The sequence below is a fragment of the Anabrus simplex genome, chromosome 1 (assembly GCF_040414725.1).
Source record: "Anabrus simplex isolate iqAnaSimp1 chromosome 1, ASM4041472v1, whole genome shotgun sequence".
In the NCBI taxonomy this organism is placed as follows: Eukaryota; Metazoa; Arthropoda; class Insecta; order Orthoptera; family Tettigoniidae; genus Anabrus; species Anabrus simplex.
Window position 1 is genome coordinate 54,930,869 of NC_090265.1, and position 24,195 is coordinate 54,955,063.

Here is a 24,195-nt window from a genome sequence, read left to right on the forward strand (position 1 = left end):
TTTTAACAGTGAAATGCAGAAAATTTCATGATGAGTGTAGTTGTGTTTTGTTTCAGGCCCCTGTGATTTTGGTACCCCAGAACTCAGCCAGTTTGGATGCTCTATTCATGGATTTTGGAAACCTCACTGTCAAAAATAAATTTGAGACATTGATGGTGAAGGAAGGACAAGGTCATAATCCAGTTATTGATGAAATGCAAGTGGGTTTACAGAACATGAAAATGTGCAGGTGAGCTAAACTAAGGCCTGTGTTATGTGGTTTAGATATTTTGAAAACAAAATATAAAAAAAAAGGTAAACAATTTTCTTAGTCTTTTCTGTCGTTCACCATTCACTTTGCAAACCACTTTGATTCTCTCGCTCTGCAAACCACTGTGATTCTCTGTCACTGCTAACATTATAGTCCCTGTTGTTTCCATATCATTTTCTTTCAAATTGGAATCCCCATTGTAGATTATGCAGGTTATCTGCATCCTTAAAATTATCACTACAAAGGTGCCTGGCTCCTTTGCTGAATGGTCAGCATAGTGGTCTTAAGTTTAGAGGATGCTGGGTTTGATTCCTGGCTGGGTAAGGAATTTAAATATTAAGTGATTTAATTTCCCAGACTCTGTAACTGGGTGTTTGTACTGTCCCCAACATCCCTGCAACTGATACACCACACAAAACACTATCCTCTACCACAGTAACATGCAGTTTCCCAATCACAACGGATGCCGTCCATCCTCGATGGATGGTCTGCCTTAGAAGGGCTGCACGAGGCTAACAACAGCCACATGTCACATTGGACCATTTGTCTTCCATGTACACTTTCTCTTTGAAGGTCATACTGTTTTATTCTTCTTATCTGCCCATTATGTGTTCATTCTCTCTGATCGCAGTGTTCTTAATTCGTCTGAAATCTCTAAAGGCCTTCTGTGCATCATTTCAGTAGAAAATTTGTGATTCTTAAGACGGGTTGTTATTTTATTGTTCTCTGCATCTGTAATTTTGAGTCCAACTGTTTTGAGATCCTCTTGAATTTCTTTGATCCAATGCCCTCCTGTCTTCTTTCCCTGTTTTCTGATAATCTTAAGATGTGCAAGAAATAATAATTATTTTACTACAAAGTTAGCATGTTTTTCTGTCAAATGAATTTATTAAAAGTACTATTTACAGTTACTTACAGGTTCACTCGTGTTTAAGTTTTTCATTGGACACAGATTTTACTCAGACATAATCTAACACACAGTCTTTTGGTACATCGAATTCTTGCTGTCCACCATGGCTTCTCACAGTGCAGTATCATTTCAGAAGAGTTTATTTCATGTCTAACAAGCCTTGTTTAACTCTGTGTATCAGTCTGACAGACTCGCTCCTCGCTGAATAACTCTTCATGGACTCGCATCCATCTCGTAACTACCCACAGCTGATTCAAGACTGATGCGCGCTTCCACAGCTTCGCTCTTTATATAGCCCCGCAGAAGATTCTTGTAGTTGCCATATCAAATCATTCTACATGCCTTCTCTATTATTATTTTAAAAGGCATTGTGAGCCTCATCAGTTTGCTGGCAATATCGTTTTGATTGTTGCTGGTTCTGCACACATTATTGCCACTACGCTAGCATTGTAACCTCGTCTGCCTTGTGTACTCTCAGCCTACATTACCACAGTATGATTAAAATTAAGGAGACTAGATGTTTGAGGACTTGACTTGAAATGTGGTCTTTATTAGAAAAATAAATATACATTATACACTGGAACCTCCATTATCCGTTCTTGGAAACTATGTTTTCCCGGGTACTGCGTTCATATTACATGGTCCCGCGAGCATCGTAATTAAACCACGTTTTAAAAATCCAGCATTATCCTTTCCTCAAAGAAATAATTTCCCAGATCAACCGTCTAAAAATTTCAGTCCTATCAGCGCTAAATCCTCGATCAAGCGTCTTTCAATAAACTGCTCTCATGAAAGGACAGCTATGCATACTTACAGATCGTGGCATTAACGCCCTGTCAGTGCAATAATTAGAGCAAGTACTGTACTGAAAAAGCGATCGGCGGTGAACTTGCACAAGGAACCATCTTAGCATTGCATTTGGGTGGTATTGTTTAGAGAATTTCAGAAATCATAAAGCAGAGAGTGGCCACAATTGTGAGGAGAGAGAGCACATTTCAACAGCTCTACTTGAAGATGGAACGAGTTTCGTCAAATGTTCACAATTATAAAACGTCCACATTATGTCCAGGGTAAATGTTGATATTTTTACTTTTTTCAATTGTATTGCTGAACAGATTTTCGGCATTTTCCTCACGGCACTGTATAGTAACTGGGCTTTCAGGCAGGAATCGAAACTGCTCCTTAACACAAATCTAGTATTCGATAATGTTATGTTATCGAGACCAGAACAGATGTTGCACCTTACACACAAAAGGCCTTGGAAGGTCTCTGGATTGCCTATTACTGTTTTGGTCCTAAAATAAGACTGGGAACTTTGCGTTTTCATATTAAAATGTCAAAAAGCATAGTTGTTTTATTTGCGCATGTTACATTTAAATGGTTTGTATCGTTTCCAACTCGTACTGACATGTGCAGTGAGCGTGCTTTCCAGCTGAGCTCAAGGACACAGATAACCGTAATTTCTGAAGTTTTGATTATTTTTTTCAATTTGATTGGATTAGTGAGGGGTAGAATTGAATATAATGCATTTGAGAACTTTTGAGAATCGATACTTACATTCGAAACCATGTTCTCGAGTTCAACATAACCTTTAAAAGTCGATGTAGGCCTAATTTACGCGGTACAAGATTAGCAGAAACTGACAATCGGTCAATACTGATCTGCATTTAGGGCAGTCACCCAGTTGGCAGATTCCCTATCTGTTGTTTTCCTAGCCTTTTCATAAATGATTTCAATGACATTGGAAATTTTATTGGTAAGTTATTCCAATCCCTAACTCCCCTTCCTATACATGAATATTTGCCCCAATTTGTCCTCTTGTATTCCAACTTTATCTTCATATTGTGATCTTTCCTACTTTTAAAGACGCCGCTCAAACTTATTCGTTTACTGTCATTCCACGCCATTTCTCCGCTGACAGCTCGGAACATACCACTCATTACAAACAATGAAAATCATATCTCAACGATTTTTAACAATGTTTAACTAATACGTTAACATCCTGTACTGTATTGAATAGGTTGAGTTAAAATAAATTTCTTATATTGTTATAAATTAAGATACTTTCAATACGGAAAAAAATGATTGTCATTGTTTGTAATGATAAGGCCAACCAGGCTAATAAAACCAAAAATAGGTATCAAAACCTCAAAATCAAAATCAGTAAAATTTCAAAAGATATTCTATTCTTAAAGGAATGTTTAAGACAAGGTCTGATACCGAAGTTTTTAAAATCAACCCAAAGGAAAAACATTCCAAAACACAAATCTAAAGACATCCAAAACAAAGTCAACACCATCTGGCTCAGAAATGAAATAAAACTAAATCCCTATTAAACCTGCAACTTTACCAAGAACATTTGACCACTGCTCAATCACTATCACCTCTTGAATGGAATTCATACCAAAGACACATCGCACATAAGTTACAGAACATATTGGACAAAAAGCAAAAAACCTTAAACCACAAGTTAACATGCATAATGGAAGAGAAAGCTAAATCATTAAACCAAAACAAAAACGGAGAAACTCCCATTTCCTCATGGAACAACACTCCAACCACGATCAACTTATCCAACACCACATTTTTGGACGATGAAATACATCTGTTTGACCAAGGCCTAAAATATAATTGGCCTAGTCCACATAAAGCCGAGGACATAATTACCACAATAGCGGAAGCCGAATCAAACATAAACAAACGAATTCCCTTTGACAAACAGAACGACATGAGATATGAGATAAAAAAGAAATTACCCACTCTTGTAAAAGAATTTTCTAACATCAATAATTTCACCTCACTAAAGCAAACCCATGAATTAAGAAAAAAGGTGGACACCAATAACGTTATAGTAACGAAAGCCGACAAAGGCAATACCGTAGTCCTAATGAATAAACATGACTACATCCAAAAAACGGAGGATTTCTTTTCCGACAATTCTTACTCGATAATCTCTAAAGAGCCTACCTTAAAAACTCAATGTAGTCTAAAAACACTCCTAAAAAACTCACCTTTCTTATTTAACAAACACGAATATCAAAACTCATCAACATGAACCCCAAATTACACACCGTCAGATCATTGCCAAAAATACATAAAAAGGACATTCCCATTCGACCCATCATAAATAGCCGAAATAGTCCGATGCACAAAACTTCACAATTCCTTCAGAAATTTCTCGAGAAACATTTTACATTCCACAACAAACACCCTATAAAAAACTCAATAGAACTATGTGAAACCTTAAATAAATTTAATTTACAACCTAACCACATAATGTGTTCTTTCGACATTACCAACATGTATTCGAACAACCCCGCTAAGGAAATTATAGAAATCATACGAAATAATCTTACCAAACACAGCACCTTAAGTTTTATAGAAATAGAAGAATGCTTCAAATTGCTAAATTTCGTTCTTCATAATAATTATTTCATTTTCAACAACAAGATATACAAACAAGAAGGTCTAGCCATGGGAGATCCCATCTCGGGAATACTCGCCGGGAAATTTTCACCTAGACAACTGCATCAAGTTCACCAAAGAGGACGAGGACAATAATTTAATCAATTTTCTCGACATTACAGTTACCAGGACCTTAAACAATTTTGATTTCCAAATTTACAGAAAATCTTCGTTCACTCCCACAACCATAAAACAAAATTCTTTTCACCCACAGTCACACAATAAATAATAAAATAACAAATAGCATTAACAGATTGTGTCTGGCTACGCTATGTCGATGACACATTAACAATAATAGATAAAAATTGCAACAATAGTGAAGACATACTAACCTATTTAAATAGCCTAGACAACTGCATCAAGTTCACCAAAGAGGACGAGGACAATAATTTAATCAATTTTCTCGACATTACAGTTACCAGGACCTTAAACAATTTTGATTTCCAAATTTACAGAAAATCTTCGTTCACTCCCACAACCATAAAACAAAATTCTCTTCACCCACAGTCACACAAACAAGCCTCATTTTACAGCTTAGTGTACAGAGCGCTAAAAATCCCCATGTCAACCGCCAACTTGAAAAAAGAAATAAGTACCATAAAAGAAATAGCTATTTTCAACGGATACAATCCCTCAATCATACATAAAATAATCAATAAAGTAAAATTGAAATTGACCACGAACCTCTCCCCAATGGAAAAAAAACAAATCAAAGTACGCAACCTTTACCTATACTAATCCCATCATACATCAAATCGCTACCCCTTTAAGGAAACATGATATTAAGATAGCCTTTAAGACCCAAAATTCAAATCAAAAGTTATTCTTCAACCACAAGAAGATAAACTCGGACAACAATAAATTTTCGGGTTCCGGCATTTACAGACTGAAATGCGCTGAGTGCAATAGTTCGTACATCGGTCAAACCGGAAGAAGCTTCACAACTAGATATGCAGAACATTTTAATGCCCAGAAACACAACAAACACTCAGCAATAGCATCCATATGAAGGACACAGGACACAGTTTCACCACAATTGAACAAGATCTCCAAATTTTAAAAAGACTAGATAAAGGCAGACTCATGACCGAGTTCGAAAATTTGTACATTTTCTTGGACCAAAGATACAATAGTAATAAAAACTTAAATGATCCAATAGACAACCGAAGCCCTCTTTATGAACAATTAATAATTTCATTCAACAAGTTAAATCTGGAAGACAAAAGATTAGTTGACGTCCTCAAAACAACCTCAAGTACCCCCACTAAGCCGTTCAACTTATCACACCCCTGTTCTCCCTCCAATACACACAACTCCTTCCCATGCGCCAATCACAGGCCCACAGCCCCGCCTTCTCAGACCCACACCCCTCCACCAAGACGTCACACAAACAATACGAGGAGCAAGACGTTAGTGACAGCCAGTGCTTCAAAAACCTCTTAACAATAAGGTAACAGCCCAACAACACTTAAGGTAAGTTTTTAAGTTCACAGTCTCAACTATCCAACACATTCATTCTTTCTCTTTTCCTGTCATTTCACCCAACTAATTAAGGACTTATCCTTCCTTTCAGATTTTCCCATACGTAAGACAGCTCAACATTAATTACATCGGACAACGTCTTGACTGTCGCCCATTCAACCAATAAAACTGCAACCCCATACTTACAACATAAACACACGGAGAAACTTAAAAACACTAGTCACTTGGGAAGACTTACCGACATTTCAACCGCCCTCATTCAAGCCATTATTTTTACTGTTTTCAACATGGTTCCTTTTGAATCCAATATCAACTGTTGTTTACATGCACTAGGCACTCCGTCTTCATAGAGTGTGTCCAACGGAGGTGATTAGCCCATGGATACTTCGACGAACTATTTTGTTTTTTGAGTCTAAAACATAATTAGTCAATATAAGCATCCAAGTTGAATTATGACGTAATGCAAAATTTTTTACATGAGCTGATCATAAATCACATACAAAATTTCACATCTTGAAGCCATTTCTGATTAGAATGCACCAGCACCGTAATATTGAGGTCCGGAGTAAAAAAAAAAAATTTTTTTTCTTCCATGGATATTAATACAAATTTGGAATGTTTTTTCCACATTATTTTACAATGTAAAATACACGTACAGTAAATTGCAATTATATGTATTCTGCATTCATTCTCAACATTTGTACAAAAAAAAAAATTTTTGAACTGTCTTCGAACTTAGCACCAAATAAGACTTTAACTACCATTATTGTCAATACTGTACAATAGGACGGCCTTGTTTTGAGTGAAAATTCACCAACGTGTTCACTAGTGTAACATTTTTTAATTAATTTTGATATTTTGTTAATAAGATTGTAAATGTTTTTTAATGTATTCACTCAGGTAACATATTTTTATTATTTCCAACCAGACGTCTGGTAGAATTTTGAGGTATTTGATATGACTGATGATGCCCCACAGAAGGAGCGAAACATGTCTCAACGATTTTTAACGATGTTTAACTAATACGTTAACATCTTGTACTGTATTGAATAGGTTGAGTTAATATACATTTCTTATATTATTATAAATTAACAAAAAAATCAAAATAGTAACTCAATTTAAATATCTTGGAGAAGTAATAACACATAACCTAAATGAAAAAATCTCAATCCAAATAAGAACAAATAGATTAGCTAAAGCACAAAAATTAACATGGGATATCTACAAAAAGAAATGTCTCCCAAATAAATACACAAATAAAACACTACAACACAGTTATAAAACTGGAAGCTACATATGCAGCAGAAACACTCTTTTACCTGAATAAACAATCAAAGACTGACAGACTTCAGAAAATTGAAAGGAGGATTGGAAGAACCTGCATCAACAAAAAATACCAGAAAGATGGACAGTAGCGGTTAATACCTAACAAAGTCGTGTACAAAGAGCTAGAACCCATTACAGATACTATGCGTAAGAAGAGACTGGGATTCTTTGGACGTATCATGAGGATGCAGGATTCGAGACTTCTGAAACAACTAGTACAACACAATCTCGTCTCAAAAAATACCACAACAGGATGTAAATGGATCAGAGAAGTAAGAGAGGATCTGAAGGAAATAGGCCTTACAACAGAAGACACCACAAATAAGTTAAAATTGAATACAAAACTCAAGAATACAAACCTCCGCTTTACCCTTACACAAAACAAACCAACAACACGCACATTTTCAACTGAGGAAAGGGCACGAAGATCGGAGCGTCTGAAGAAGTACTGGGAGGACCACAAAGCCCAAACAATCCCTTCAAAGAGACCTGAACGACGGACTGACTAAAGTGATCCTATGTGATCATAGAAGAAGAAGAAGAAGAAGAAATTAACATACCACTCAGTCAAGCAGCTCGTCTCCTTTCTCCCAGTTCTTCCAGCCCAAACTTGGAAACATTTTTGTAACGCTACTCTTTTGTCGAAAATCACCCAGAACAAATCGAGCTGCTTTTCTTCGGATTTTTTCCCGTTCTTGAATCAAGTAATCCTGTTGTGGGTCCCATACACTGGAACCATCAAGAACATAAAATGATATAGGAGGGTCAAATAAACCCCGGTTTGTAATATCCTCTTTACCCAAAACTTATGATAGAGGAAGTAGATCCATATTAGTTTTAGACATATTATAAGTTAGGTAGAATAGTACTGACAAGTTTTAAATGTGTTAAATCACCATTAATTTGTTACCCACAGTCATGATTTGTTCACATTTAAAAATGGTTGTCCTGGTATGTTAGTCTTAAGAAATTATTAAGGTTTATATACTACACTATATATGGTTAAAAAGGTCTCAAACCTTGACCTAAAGGTTGTCTACAGGCTGAAGATGCCCAAATAATGGGTGAAACATGTACCTGATCTGATAGGTCTACATAAATTCATGTAGATTCAAACCACATTAAAAAGTGGAAAGTATTAAATAGGTGGTTTTATTATATTATCGTTGAGATTCTATGCGTAGCGTCATCTTCAATATGGAACAATAATGAGAGTTGTTACTTGTAACATTTCCCTTTGCGATTACATATTCCTTTCCTTATTTCTATTGAAAATGGCGCCCGGTAATGACGACGTAGTGTTTTATTCTCCGAGTAAATTAACCGTAAAATGTGACGAAAAGTGCGGAAAATGTCGAAAATTAGAGAAAAATGGAATGTTGTGTGATTCATGTGATCGATGGTGGCATTATAAGTGCGGAAATTGCCCTAGAGACGTAAAAACTAATGAAAATGTTGACTGGATTTGTGAGCAGTGTGTTCGGAATGTTGTTGTTGGGGACGGCGTTGACGAAGCACCGAAAACAGTCGATGAGGAATATAAAAGTGCATTAGAAATTATAAACATTCTAAAAAAGGACAAAGAGACTCTTAAAGTTGAAAATCAAGAATTAAAAGAAAGACTGCGATCGCTAGAATTTGGGACTGACCATTCTTCGAGTGATATACCGGTACAAGTAACAAACTCGAGCACGTGGTGTCAAGTAGTTCGTGGATGGCCGGCTAAGAAGAAATCTACAACTGAATTTCCGGAAATAAACATTAGAAATAGGTTTTCTGCCCTAAATAATCTAATCATGGAAGAAAGTGATCGTGCGCGTGAAACCAAATCATCGCGATCCGCTGCCGTTGCCGTGCCGAGTTTAAAATTTAGGCCTAGAATTCAGATTCAAGACCCAGTTAGGCCTAAATCAGCGAAGGTAGCTGTGTTTGGTGATAGCCAAGGAAGGGGAATTGCGGGAGTTATTAACGACGAGAATATAGCAGCAACCGGAGAAATATATCCAGGAGCATCTATCAGCAGTGTTGTGGAAAACGTAGAAGCAGCAACTAGGAACTTCGGGAGCGGCGATGCAGTGCTTATCATCGGTGGGACGAACGACGTAGCTCGCGACGACGCCAAGAATGTAAGATCACAACTTAAACATACACTAGGGAAGCTGACCCACACTAACGTTTTTGTAGTGAACGTGCCCCACAGGCATGATTTGAGTAGAGACTCGTGTGTGAACATTGAAGTGGACAAGATCAATACAGATATTGTTAAAATTTGTAAACATTTTCGGAATACTCAGGTTATTGAATGCAGCAGTTTTGAGAGATACTGTTATACAAAACATGGCCTCCATCTAAACAATTCAGGTAAACGAAAGATAGCAAATATTGTTCTAGATTTTATTAATCTTAAGATATGTACTGTAAAACAGGCAACTCCCTTGAGTTATAATACTGACCAGGAAAACTAGTAGAAAGAGCCAGCTGTACTTCAAGCTGGCTCAGTCAACTAGAAAAAGAAACTCAGGATAGTAAGGAATTTCAAGTTACCCAATTGCAACAGTCAAGTTTTAGGGAGGAAGGGGGTCTGAGATTGCTCTTGGTAAACTGTCAAAGTGTAGTAAATAAACAATTAAAATTCGGTACATTGATGGAATCTTATGAGACTGATGTGGTGATAGGAGTGGAATCGTGGTTGAAAGAAGGGGTGGGTAATAGAGAAGTATTTCCAGAAGGGTACACAGTCTATCGTAGAGACCGAGGAGATAAAAAGGGAGGGGGGGGTGTTCATTCTGGTGAAGGAAAATTACTGTTCACATGAATGGTTTACCGATGAAAGGGATGAAATATTAGGGATAAAATTAGTTTGTGATAATATGAAGGAGGTGGGAATTATAGGAACATACAGGCCTGGAAGAGAGGAGACATGGAAATCTTTGAAAAAATAATAGATTATACTCATAAAAACAATAATAATGATATGGTAATAATTGGGGGAGATCTAAATTTGCCTGAAGTTGAATGGAAAGGAGCTGCAAGTGAAGCCCATGAACAGAAACTGGCAAATAAGTTAATTTGGGAGGGAGGATTTACACAAGTAGTACAAGAACCGACTCGTCTCAATAACTTACTAGATGTATTCTTGGTTAAACCATGGGAAATTGTTGATAAAACTGAGGTAATTGAAGGAATAGGAGACCATAAGGCTGTAATAATGGATGTAGGACTCGTACCAAAAAGGCTTAATAAGAGGGTTACACAAGACAAGAAATTGTACAGAAATACTAAAGTTGATGAATTTGGGACTTACCTTAAATCACAATTCAGTTGTTGGATAAGTGAAGGGAGTAACGTGGATACACTTTGGGCTAAATTTAAAGGAATTATTTGGGAAGGAGAGGAGATTTGTACCTGTTAAGAAGGGTAAAATGACCTCAGACCCTGTTTATTATACAAGGGAAATAAGAAAATTAAAAAGAAAATGTAGAATAGTAAACAGAAAAATCAAAGAGGGTAGGGAGAGTAGAGAAACTAGAAAACAGCTAATGAGGAAACTGAATAGAGTGAAAAAGGAAGCAAAAGAGAATTATATGAATGGCATACTTCAAGAGTGTAATGACCACAAAGGGAAATGGAAAAAGCTGTATTCATATATCAGGAATCAAAAAGGAAAAGGAGTCCAAATTCCTACAATGGTGGGAGAAGGGGGTGAACACTATTTAACAGATACTGAGAAAGCAAACCTATTTAGTAGGGAATTTAGAGATTCAGTAGATGATTGTCAAGAGTTGGAAACCGAAACAGAAGATAGAGAGGGAGAGAGACAGAGGGAAACAAGAAGCTTCTCATTCACAAACGAAGATATTTTCAGAGAAATCAAACTGCTTCAGCAAGGAAAAGCTGCAGGAAGTGATCAAATTACTGGGGAGGTATTAAAGACAATGGGGTGGTACATAGTGCCTTATTTAAAATTTCTCTTTGACTATGTCATAAATAATAGTGTAATACCAAAGGAATGGAAGGAATCTATAATAATACCAATTTATAAAGGAAAGGGTGATAAAAGGAAACCAGAGAACTACAGACCAATCAGCCTGACCAGTATAGTTTGTAAAATTCTGGAGAGTTTAATATCGAAGTACATCAGAGGGATATGTGATGATAAAAATTGGTTCATGAGGAGCCAGTATGGATTTAGAAAGAAATTTTCTTGTGAGGCACAACTGGTGGGATTTCAGCAGGACATATCAGATCAGTTGGATTCAGGAGGTCAGTTAGATTGCATAGCCATAGATCTTTCCAAAGCCTTTGATAGAGTGGAACATGGAATATTATTAAAGAAATTGGAGGGAATAGGATTGGACGTAAGGGTTACACGTTGGATAAAAGCATTTCTAAATTCAAGGGTTCAGAAAGTCAAAGTAGGAAATAATGTATCGCAGGAAGAGAAAGTTTGGAAGGGAATTGCACAGGGTAGTATAATCGGTCCGTTACTTTTCTTAATATACGCAAATGATTTAGGGAACAATATAACATCAAAAATAAGATTGTATGCAGATGACATAATTGTTTATAGAGAAATAAACAACATTGAGGATTGTTCAGAATTACAAAGGGACCTTGAAAGTATCCAACAATGGGTTGAAGAAAATAATATGAAGGTTAATGGAGGCAAATCAACTGTTACAACTTTTACAAACAGGAGCTTTAAAACTGAATTTGAATATACTTTGGATGAGGTAGTTATCCCAAAAGATGGCAAGTGCAAATACTTAGGTGTGAGATTTGAAAGTAATTTGCACTGGAAGGGTCATATTGATGACATTGTTGGGAAAGCATACAGATCATTACATGTCATAATGAGGCTACTTAAAGGATGCAACAAAGAATTAAAAGAAAAAAGTTACTTGAGTATGGTTCATCCATTATTGGAATATGCAAACAGTGTTTGGGATCCTCACCAAGAATACCTAATAAAAGAAATAGATAGTGTGCAGAGGAAAGCAGCAAGATTTGTAACAGGGGATTTCAGGAGAAAGAGTAGTGTATCAGAAATGTTAAAGGAACTTGGGTGGGAAACTTTAAGTAAGAGAAGGGAGAAAACTAGACTTACAGGATTATATAGAGCCTATACAGGAGAAGAAGCATGGGGAGATATCCGTGAGAGGCTTCAGTTGGAAAATAATTATATCGGCAGGACTGACCACAAATATAAAATTAGAAGGAATTTTAGCAGAAGCGATTGGGGTAAATTTTCATTCATTGGGAAGGGTGTGAAGGAGTGGAACAGTTTACCAGGGGTAGTGTTTGATCCTTTTCCAAAATCTGTACAGATATTCAAGAAGAGAATAAACAGCAACAGAGAAAATAAATGAAGTGTTAGAGGGCATTCGACCGGTGGAGGTTATTGTAAATAAAAAAAAAATGTGTGTGAATAAATTAATTCCATCCCCTGGTCTAAGGAGTTTGGACAGCCAAAGTAGGGGACTGCCTGTAGGGGTGAAGTACAGTGGGGACTTCGAGGGCCCTGGGACCGCTACGGTAGCTGTGAAGGCCCTTCAGGAACTCTGAAAAGTGGTGGCAAAAGGGGCTCTGGTTAAGACGCAGCAGGTCGTTATGCTACTTAGGATCCAGAACGGGTAAAAAAAAAAATAGTAAATAAATAAATGCAATGTAAATATCAATGTTATACCAGTTTTATAGTATCATTTGAAGCAATTCCACATACTGTACATCAGTTGACTATATTTGTAAGTAGTACAGGAGATATTATAATTAGAATTTTGTAAACAATATAAATTTATTAAGGATGAGCTGTGTGTTTAATAGAAAACATTGTTAGCGTAAATTGTATAATATTGTATTATAGGAAAAATTTTCTTCTCTTGTTAATTTAATATTTAGTGCTTGACAATAATGTATTTTAGTGTACCATTTGCCACCGAGGTAGACACCTCATTTGCAAATAAAGAGATTTTGATTTGATTTGATTTGATTTATTCAATTTCTGCTCAACTCTTAAGTTTTCTGGAAAAAACTGCAACATGATTTCTCACTTTTTTTTGGTATGAATTTGCAAGCTGGTAGTGCCTTCGGTTTGTGGACTGCTTGTAATCAATTCTGTACACATGTTGCTGGCATTTTTAGGAGTGGTCAAAGTCAGTGAACTAAATTCTGTGGCACACTGTTTGTTACTGTCACTGTTCAGGAGCTTCTAAACTTCTTTTGATTTTATCTGTTCATCGTTAAGTTCTGAGGAAGGCCATGAACCGACTTCTCTGTGTTAACTTATGAAAACTCGCCTGGATTCTTGCTGATCTGAAATGACATGAACAACCACCATCCTGACACTAAAAAATATTATGATGTATGGACAAGAATTTGTAAAATTATACCTTCTGTATCGGAGATGTCCTCATCATGAGCCAGAACCATCTCCGAAATCTTAGCCAGTGATACCATGTTGCATCATAAAACACTCACTCATACAGCAGGAAAAGCTAGTTTATTAGCAGCAGCAAGTCACAGCTGAACTAATCCTTCTGATATTGTTATTCACTGTAATGAAATGAAATAGCATATGGATTTTAGTGCCAGAAGTGTCCGAGGACATGTTCGGTCGCCAGTGGCAGGTATTTTGATTTGACGCCCGTAGGCGACCTGCGTGTCGTGATGAGGATGAAATTATGAAGACGACACATACAACCATCCCTCGTGCCAGCAAAAGTAACCAATGAAGGTTAAAATTCCCGACCTTGCTGGGAATCGAACCCGGGACCCCTGTGGCCAAAGGCCAGCACGCTAACCACTTAGCCATGGAGCTGGACATTATTCACTGTAATGAACAACAACAATAACCAAAATTGTTCTTTGGTATTGTTAATGCATCAATCTGTGGCACAGAATTGTATCCAACAATCGTAATCAAGGAGGGATATGACTTGTTCTCTTTTACTCGGTATGCTTTATAGGAAGGTGCAGTACTATAAACAGTACATGTTGACATGTACTGTTCTTATCACAAAGAATGGGTACCAAGTATCAATACGGACATGAAACTGATAGATTATAATGTACTGTTCTGACCAAGCAAAAAATTCCTTTCTCAGTTATACTATTTCTACAATGTGCCCTTACAGCTCATTACTTCTCCTCAGACTTATGTCATTTTTACCACAGCTGTGCAATGACTCAACCTCACAGAATCTGGACTTATCTCATTTTGGCCATTTTTTTACTTATCCCCTTTTGCCCAAGCATGCTAGAAATAATACTTTTCTCAGAGTTACAAGAACATAACAGACAGCATGAAATGGACTCGAATTTTGAAATTTAGCTAAGGATAATTGGCGCAATCTCCATTTCTTCCACAACCGTGCTCTGCTACCGATGTAGCACTTGTTGAGCGCATACATGTATTAATAATAAGAAGAAAATAGAAAATTGTAGAATAAAAATGAAAATTAACACCATGTTCGCGTTGCAGAAAGCTTTAACTTACAGGTCTAACAAACGACAACTACAGAAGGATGTGGAAACGTGGAAGGAACCCTACTAGGCCATGAGATTGTATCTCGTTGTGGGGAAAGGGAAGCACACAGCAAACACCCGTAAAACCATATGATTATTAACAAAAGAAGAGAATACAAATGAAATAAAACAAAATAAACAAACTACAATTAAGCACATTTAAAACAAAGGATATTTAAATAAATTTATAAAACACAAATGGTAATCTTCCGATGATATGGATTAAACTTGAATATAGAAGTTGATACTGCATGATGGGAGGCAATCTCAAAAAAGAACAAATTTTTACATAACATCATTAATCAAGAAAAGGAAGTTAAATTTACATTTAGTTACAAATACTGAACAAGTAAAGAGACTTGTCTCCAACAACAAAATGCTATGACTGCCCATCGGGGCACAGTCATTCAAAAACCCAAAATTGGTGAATGCGGAAGTCTAGAAACTCCGATATGCAGAATAAAATTTACATTATCACAGAAATTTGCTTCAAATGAGAAAGGGCTGAAACACAAGAAAAAATTTAACTTAATTCAAATATAAGATGATAGCGCTTACCTGGAGAGACCGGGGACCCCCAGACGGAGTAGACCCCAAGCACGTGCACTTGCTAGGTCGATCTGATGGAAAAGACTCGGAACACACGCATCGCACACACAAAGATGGCAGAGGTCGGAAATGGACCGATCACAAAGTAACCAATAGGGGCACAGAAATTCCCCGGATCTCCATATTCTCCATATTCACCAATTAAAATCGTTGTTATTCCAACCAATAAAAATACTCTTCCTTACATGGGCAAGTTCTAGAGAGTTGGATTGCGAAAGATACAGAAATTTCGTTATTAAAATTACACATGCCAGTACAAGCTGGTACAAAAGTTACCAATTTTAAATGCACAGTAACTCAACATTACAAAATCCCTTAAAACAAACATTGAACCTTCACATCCTCACAGACTGAAACTTCCTCATGATTACCAGTTCATAATGTCTCTTTTTCTTCACATTTCCAAATTTCGATATTAAAAAATCCCCACACACATAAACTTATATATATAACAATGAATGAGATTTCAGTGTCCTTAGTCTTTTCTTGAGGCTTCCAAAATTAACTCATTGGGCCCGAGCCACGGAACCGTTCCGTGCTTCGTCTCGGTGGACCAAATGCCGGACCACGGAACTGTTCCGTTGTCTCATTTTACTACGTAATTCAACTTTTCCTCAAGAGATGGCAGAGTGGGTTGCATTTGTGCTTTGTGTAGGGACTCTTTCTTTGCAATGTTATACGCTCTTTGCTAATATATATCGATAGTGTGCTTGGTAATATTAGTTTGAAGTGGGCTATCTCTTGACTTTGAGATTCGCTTGTAAACAAGATGGCTGCCAGTATAGAACTGATATTTACCGATATATAACCCCTTTTAGGAAGTAATGATGATTAGGAATGTAATTTTTTCATTGAAATTAGTAGTAATATTAGTACTAGTGTGAGCAATGCTCCTGAAGAACAAATAGATGTGGAAATTGAAGAGGAAATGCAAAGAGAAGGCTGTGTTGTAGCTCAGCATGCGGACTGGGTACGGACCCGTGATGCTAATAAAATAAAATGTTTTACAGTGTTCCTTGTTCCGCAGTTTGTGGTATGAAAGCCTTTTCATGTATATTTAAATCTTTAATGGTCTTGTAAGTAAGACATTTCTCACGATATGAAGCGACACTATATTTCCTCCAAAATAATCCCAGCGCCAATGCAGTTTCAATCCAACAAATATGCAGGGCTTAATGGGTTAAATAGAATGATACACAACCTTTCTTTCAAAATTCAATAAAACACACCTCTCTTAACGGTTCATACTTTTCTTAAAATAAAAGATGAACAGTTTACATGTCCAAACTTAGATAACGTAATTTTACAAAACTCAATCATAATAATTTCCAGCTTGGCGTCCCACTGCAGGTGACAAAAGTGTTAGTTGCTTAGCAATATGCTAAGTACAGAATGTAATGAAGTTTTTAATTTTAAATAACACAGCTTACCAGGCAAAACCTAAGGCCTACTATTATAAGGGCCTAAAAACCAAAATTGCAAAATTGGGCAAAGACATCGGCTTTTTGAAACAATGTATGAAACACAACCTAATACCCAGTTTCCTTAAAACCAATGTAAAATAACACAATAATTCTTCCCAACATTTGAGAACCCAAATCCATGTAAATAAAATTTGGATAAAGAACGAAATTAGATTTTTGTACAAGAAAAAATATTTCTTGAATAACTGGCTTTACGAGACACATATTCAGGCAGCCTGCCTACTCACAAGAACTCATTGGGACATATTTCACACCCAAGTTGGAAACCGATTATTCGGAGCACTAGCCAAAAAACAACACTAGAGATGAAACTTAATACACTGAAGAACAACGCAGTGTTAAATAGGATCAATATAAAAACGCCCAAAAAACCTAGGAATCCTGACACTCTAACCGAACGATTTCACCAGTCGGTGGTCAACTAGTCAAAAACGAAGTTAGCGTAAGAGGAATACGTGATCCTAGCAAAAAGTCTGAAGCAAAACTGGCCAAATTTAAATAAGATTAATGCAGCCACCAACTTGGTCATCGTCAGAAATTGCTATCAGTAAGGTACCCCACTTACAAGATGAGGTAAGATTTGATGTGAAAAGAAAATGAAATAAGATCCACACTTCCAAAAGTAAAACTGTAACCGCTAAGAGTAACACTATCTGAACATCTTTTGCCGAACAAGATTACGTTATCAAACTTGAAAAGAAAATCGAAGATAATAACCTCATAATTACAAAGGCAGACAAAGGAAAAAAGACTGTCATCATGGACAAAGCCGAATACATTGACAAAACTAAAAACTTTTTCAACAATGACTCCTTTTCTGTAGTTAAAAAAGATTCGACTCAACAGATCCAATGCCTTTTGAAACAAACACTTAAGAACACACAATTTTTATTCACAGAACAGGAAAAAACACGATTAACTAATATGAACCCCAGCCTGCCCACCGCCAAAGCTCTCCCCAAAATCCACAAGGCCGATGTCTCCATCCGCCCCATTATTAATTATAGACCCAGCCCACTGTATAAACTAGCTCAATTTATTCAGAAATTTCTTACAAAAAACTACAGATTTCTATCAAACAAATCTGTCAAGAACACTTTAGAAATAATTGAGAAACGAGATAAATTGAAATAAAACCCTACCATTCCATTCACTCATTTGATATTGCCAATATGTACCCTAGTAACAGTACTAAAAAACTCTTCCCCATCATTCTAAATAACTTACACATACAGCAGCTTAAGCAAACTTGAGGTCCAAGATTTTATGACTGTTAAAATTGGTGGTAAACAATTTTTTCACCCTTGGCAACCATATTTATCAGCATGGGTCACCAGGCCTCGGGGATTTTGGTGGAGATATATATAGATTTTCTAGAACATACAGTAATCAACCCCCATGCACCCGCAAGTGGACTGGTATGTGCTCGAGCGGCTGGGTCAGGACTCCACAAGCGGACTGGTACGCCGGGATGCAAGGTCGCATATTGGAGACATTTGTAACATCTGTTGGCTTTTCCCGGAAACATTTGTGATTGAAATCTGTTCTTGGAGTCTCAAAGTGTCACCAGAGTGCTCTGGTATGCTTCTTTGGCAAAGAGAATTGATTAAAATATCAATCGAGAAATCTGTATTCTGTTGTTGACAAAATGGCTGAGAAGGAAGTTGCTTGCTCGCGTGATATCCTCAGTAATAGCGAAATTCAAAGCATATTTGATATTTTAGGCTCTGATTTCAGCAGTGTTAGTGAGGAAGAAGTTACTAGTGATCCTGTGCATGAATGAACACGAAATATATCACCAGAGATCTTTCGCGTAGTAATATCGTACGACATGGAATGCCGAATGAACTTTCTCCCGCCCCTCAAGATCCGGTTGCAACTGCCAGATTTGGACCTACGATCTTGGTACCTGGATGTGAACACTTTACCACTGATCCTCAGACTTAATAATAATAATAATAATAATAATAATAATAATAATAATAACACACTGAGTGAGACATACGGCTCTAAGTTCGTATTTGGGATATAGGTTTGAATCTCATCATTCATTTACTCGTGATTTGTTTCCCCATTAGTTCCTTATTTCCAAATCAGGCAAATGTTAGGCTCATGTCGTATTGGTTTCCTATTATTTCCTTATTTCAAAATCAGGCAAATGTTAGGCTCGTGTCGTATAATTAAGGCCATAACACACACTAAAGAACTTCCGAGGTGAGATAAGTTAATGAAAAATTTAAGATTTCAAGGGATTTTTTTATGTGTTATATTTCTGTATTGTTCTGTTTTTTGTGTCATGAGCAATAGTGTGGAATTTCTCAATAATATAAAACAGGTCCCGTGATAATACGCGCAGTAAATCACCCACTATACTCTTTTCACCGAAAACTTGCAACACCCAGGTTGCATACTAAAAAGTTAGCGGATTCCTAGCAATGTCAGAGCAAAGGGCAGGTGGGTTCATATAGGTTAACAACAACAATACCTTTGAAAACATGCTTTTGGGCCAGGTATGTGGATGATACATTAGTTATCCTAGATGATAGAATCGTCAATGCAACCTCCATTCTAAACAACTTAAACAACATCGATCCTCATATCAAATTCACTTTGGAACCTGAATCTAACAAAACAATAAATTTTCTAGACCTCACAATAAGTAGACTGACATTTTCATTAGCATATGAAATATACAGAAAACCTACGCACACAGTAACCACTATTAGGAATGACTCATCACACCCGCATGCACATAAGTGCGCCTCTTATAATAGCATGGTTGATCAAGCTTTCAAAATACCTCTTTCTAAGGAAAACCTAAATAAAGAATTGAACATCATCCACGCCATAGCCAAAACCAATGGATACCGAGCTCGATAGCTGCAGTCGCTTAACTGCAGCCAGTATCCAGTAATCGGGAGATGGTGGGTTCGAGCCCCTCTGTCGGAAGCCTTGAAGATGGCTTTCCATAGTTTCTCATTTTCACACCAGGCAAATGCCGGGGCTATACCTTAATTAAGGCCACGGCCGCTTTCTTCCACTTCCTAGGCCCTTCCTATCCCATCATCGCCATAAGACCTATTTGTGTCGGTGTGATATAAAGCAAAAAAAAATCAATGAATACAACAATTCGTTCATAGATCGAATTATCAATTAATTCAAACATCGATCAGTCAACATTACAAAAAGAAAGACTTAAACCGGCCGCTTATTCCACCTTCACATTTAACGAGGACATATATAGTGTTGTAAATATCTTCAAGAAGCATAACATCAAGATTTCCTTTAGAACTAACAACAGGAACTTGGAAGTTATGCACAATTCCAAGTCAGTTGACAAAACCAATATCTTCTCGAGATCACGTGACTACCGTTTTAGGTGCAATGGCTGTGAATCCTCATACATCGGACAGACTGGATGCAACTTGAAAATTAGATACATGGAACATGTCAATTCAGCAGTTGGGTCAACATATTCATGAATCAAAACACAACTTTTGTACTATAGATCAGGATATGGAAATTCTTAGGAACATAAGCAAAGGCCCCCTCCTTGACACTACATAAAAATGTTTTATTCACTTTGACCAGTTTCTCAACCCTGCTGCAATTCAAATCTTAATGGTATTTCAGAAAAAGCTAACATCCTGTTTGACTTCTTAATTAGAGTTTTTAAAATTATCAAGCTTTCAAATGGGCGTACGATCCTTAATGCTATGAATAATACCCTCTTGCACATCACGCCCCTACCTCACTGCCCTCCTGACCTGCCTTAAAACACCTTCCCCATCCTAACCCTCACTCTTCCCACCTTCCCCAACACATCCAACCAGTTTGTACTAACACACACGCTCCAGTTCACTCTTCCTCTCAACACGACAAGCTGTGAGGCACGCTGCACAAGGTAAACCCCATACATATCTTACTATACAGTTTACACGTTCGTCTTGCCCCATCTTAAATTTAAATTCGTCTAAATAGGCTCCTTTTTCTTATAGGCTTTGCAATCCCTACTGGAATGGGAATAACAGTGGCCTAAACATCTAAGGCCCACTTGTATAATCCCACCACCTCATAATGTGCTGGTAATACAAAGAATTTGAAGAACCTGCTTGATAACAACTGCTTTTCCTCACGTTCACTAGAAGAACAAGATTTTGACATGTTCATCAGGATTTTAATTTGTACATCAGACTTTTAACCTATATTTAATCACATCTTGGTTCCATTACCAGTGATCTTATAGTACAAAAATCATATAAGACTATAACGCTTTAACGCATTGTAAAGGAAACAAGTGCCACATAATTCATATTATTTTAACTTTATCATGTAATTCTGTACCATGTGTTGTCATTTGTGTACATTGTAAAGACAATTTAGTATGTTCTTTTGCTTGGTTACAATTTTAGGCTGATGACGACACCATATACAGGTGTCAAAACCTGTACCTTAAATAAAATATGTTATTAACAATCTTGTACAACACATATTCTATTAAAAAGGTGGAGCTTTTACCCAAAATTTTATCATAGAAGTAATTAGACTAGAATGTCCAGCTTCGACAACTGGTCCACTGCACTTGCCATCAATACATCCAGAGCCCGTAAACCATCAACAAATGCTGACCGTGGACAGCTTTCAACAATATGAAACAATGTCTGCTTCTCAGCACCACACTCACATGCAGCACTTTCACAACATCCCCACTTTTTCATCATATATCGGCACCTGCCATGGTCTATTTGGAAACAATTCAGTTTTGACCACTCATTTCGAGGAAGATCAAAACCTGGCCCTTTCTTCGTTGGGTCTTTAATCAGAAAGGCGTTGGTGGGTGGACGTTGTTCCCATCGCTATCTCCATTCTGCTGTTGCACTGAATTTTTCATGGGAATATAGATCAGTCCAGAGTGGACTCCGGGATTTTAACGTCATCACAGGTGAATCTTGTAAGGCATTGAACAAGAGTGAGTTCCTGTGTGCTAAGGTCTTCTTGAGCAACTGTACTTTTACTGCTTTTCTCCTCAGATCTGGAGGAGTAATGTTTACTAAAACAGGCAGTCACTGAGTAGGAGTGGACCTCACTGTACCAGTAACAACTTTCATGGTTTCATTGAGCAATCTTGCTCGAATGTATGCTGTTTTCCCACACAGGAGCACAGTACTCACCAGTTGAGTATGCTAGAGAAAGTAAAGCAGTGCGAAGAGTGTTTGCATCTGCACCCCAGCTGCTGCCCGCTAGTTTATGCAGCAGATTTACTCTTGTACTCAGCTTCTTTGACAGATCCAGGTAATGCTGTTTGAACAACACTGATTGATCCAGTGTAACACCCTGATATTTTCGGAAGAAGTTGTGGGAGACTTCTGTTCCGTTAAAAACCACATGTAACTTCCGATTAGCTTCCGTGTTATGCAAGTGGAATGCTGTTACTTCCGTTTTACTAGGATTTGGCTGAAGTCTCCATTTGTGGAAATAGTCGCACATGGTAGCAAGGTCCTCTGTAAATACATTCTCACAATGTGCCAAATCCTTACTCTGAGTAATTAAAGCTAGATCGTCTGCAAACTGTATCTTCTTTGAAGTTGTTCTTGGCAGGTCACGGATGTAAACATTGAATAGAATGGGAGATAGTAATGACCCTTGAGGTAAACCATTATTTAGAGATCTCCACCTGCTTCTTTCACCATTCAGAAATACAGCACGCCGACGATTGGATAACATGTTGTTTAGTAAGCATGCTAACCTCTGACAAGGGATGACTTGAACATACTTGAGCAACAGTCCCTCTCTCCAGACCGTCTCATAGGCTGATGTGAGGTCGACAAAGCTGCAGCAGTCTTCAGTCTTTTCTGGAATCCTGCTTCAATCTGTGTTGTCAGTGTTAACACCTGATCACAACAACTGCGGTTCTTTCTGAAACCCCCTTGTTCAACTGGGATGACTCTTTCTATTGCTTCCTGGATATGGTTAAGTATCATTCTTTCAAGCATCTTGTAGATTAATAATAGATTTATAATAGTAGGTTGTAATTATTTCTTCATTTAAGTTACTTCATGAATAATGTAGTGGGTTATCAGGGTCCTTGAAACTAACATTGTCAACCATGCCCACATTGTTGCCACTGCACCAGCGTTGTGGCCTTCTCCTGCACTCTCAACCTTCACTTACCATACGTAAAATTATTTGCAAAAGTGAACAGGATAGAGGCATTTAGATTTAGATGGTATGGGCATATGAACAGAGTGATAGAGGAAAGGCTGCCCAGGAAGATGCATGAAATGTAGATTACAGGAAAACTAACCAGAAGAAGACCAAGAGTCAGTTGGATAAAAGATGTGGAGGAGTGTGTACAGAAAAGAAGAGAGGACTGAGCAAGAGCGAAGAGGGAGAAGTGGTTGGAAGACAAGAGGAGATGGAGAGGCTTATGTTCCAAGCAGACCTGGCCGACAGCTAGAAACTGCATATTATGATGATGATTTGTAAAAATCAGTGCGTAGATGTTTTGTAACAGAAAAATAGGGAAGTTAAAATGATAGAGCTTTTTAATAGAGCATCAAGACCATATCAGTGACACTTCACAAACAAACTTTTAGGTATAATTTTAGACTCTTACAACTCCAACTTGATGCAAGTTTTATTACAAATCATATGATTTAAACTTAGAAATAAGTCATGTTTAAACTTAGAAATAGGTAGTGTTTTAACATTGTATGTTATTTTACCAAATTAAGGTTCTTCAGCAGTTGGAGATGGCCTATAATACAGGCTGAAGCCAGTATAGCAAAATGTATTAAATACATCATTTTTTTTTTTTTTTTTTTTTTTTTTTTTTTTTTTTTTTTTTTTTTTTTTTTTTTTTTTTTTAAGTATTGATCATATGGGAAATCCAGCCTTATAATTGTGATTGCAATCCTGTATATTTACCTTACAGTAGTAGTTCCTGTGTTCTAACTATAATGTTCTCCTTGTTGCAGAGTAACACTGGATGAATCTGGGGAAGTGTTGCATGAATGTGTTCTACTTGAACCAATTAGCTTTATGCTAATAGTCAGGCGTAACCTCTCTGCTTCTTGGTTCAAACAGGTGGCCGATATTGATATGTCTGGACGACTGAAGACAATCAAGGTGAGCTTGTAGTTGTG

At 37.1% G+C, this 24,195-nt stretch overlaps 1 protein-coding gene across 1 annotated transcript in view; it reads left to right on the forward strand.

Moving 5' to 3' along the window:
• The window catches only part of LOC136884060 (intermembrane lipid transfer protein Vps13), an 816,621-nt gene that overhangs the window by 305,206 nt on the left and 487,220 nt on the right, over positions 1–24,195 (forward strand). The window contains exons 22-23 of the mRNA XM_067156088.2: positions 57–229; positions 24,028–24,178. Coding sequence (XP_067012189.2) covers positions 57–229; positions 24,028–24,178 — 324 coding nt within the window. The remainder of the gene's footprint in view (positions 1–56; positions 230–24,027; positions 24,179–24,195) is intronic.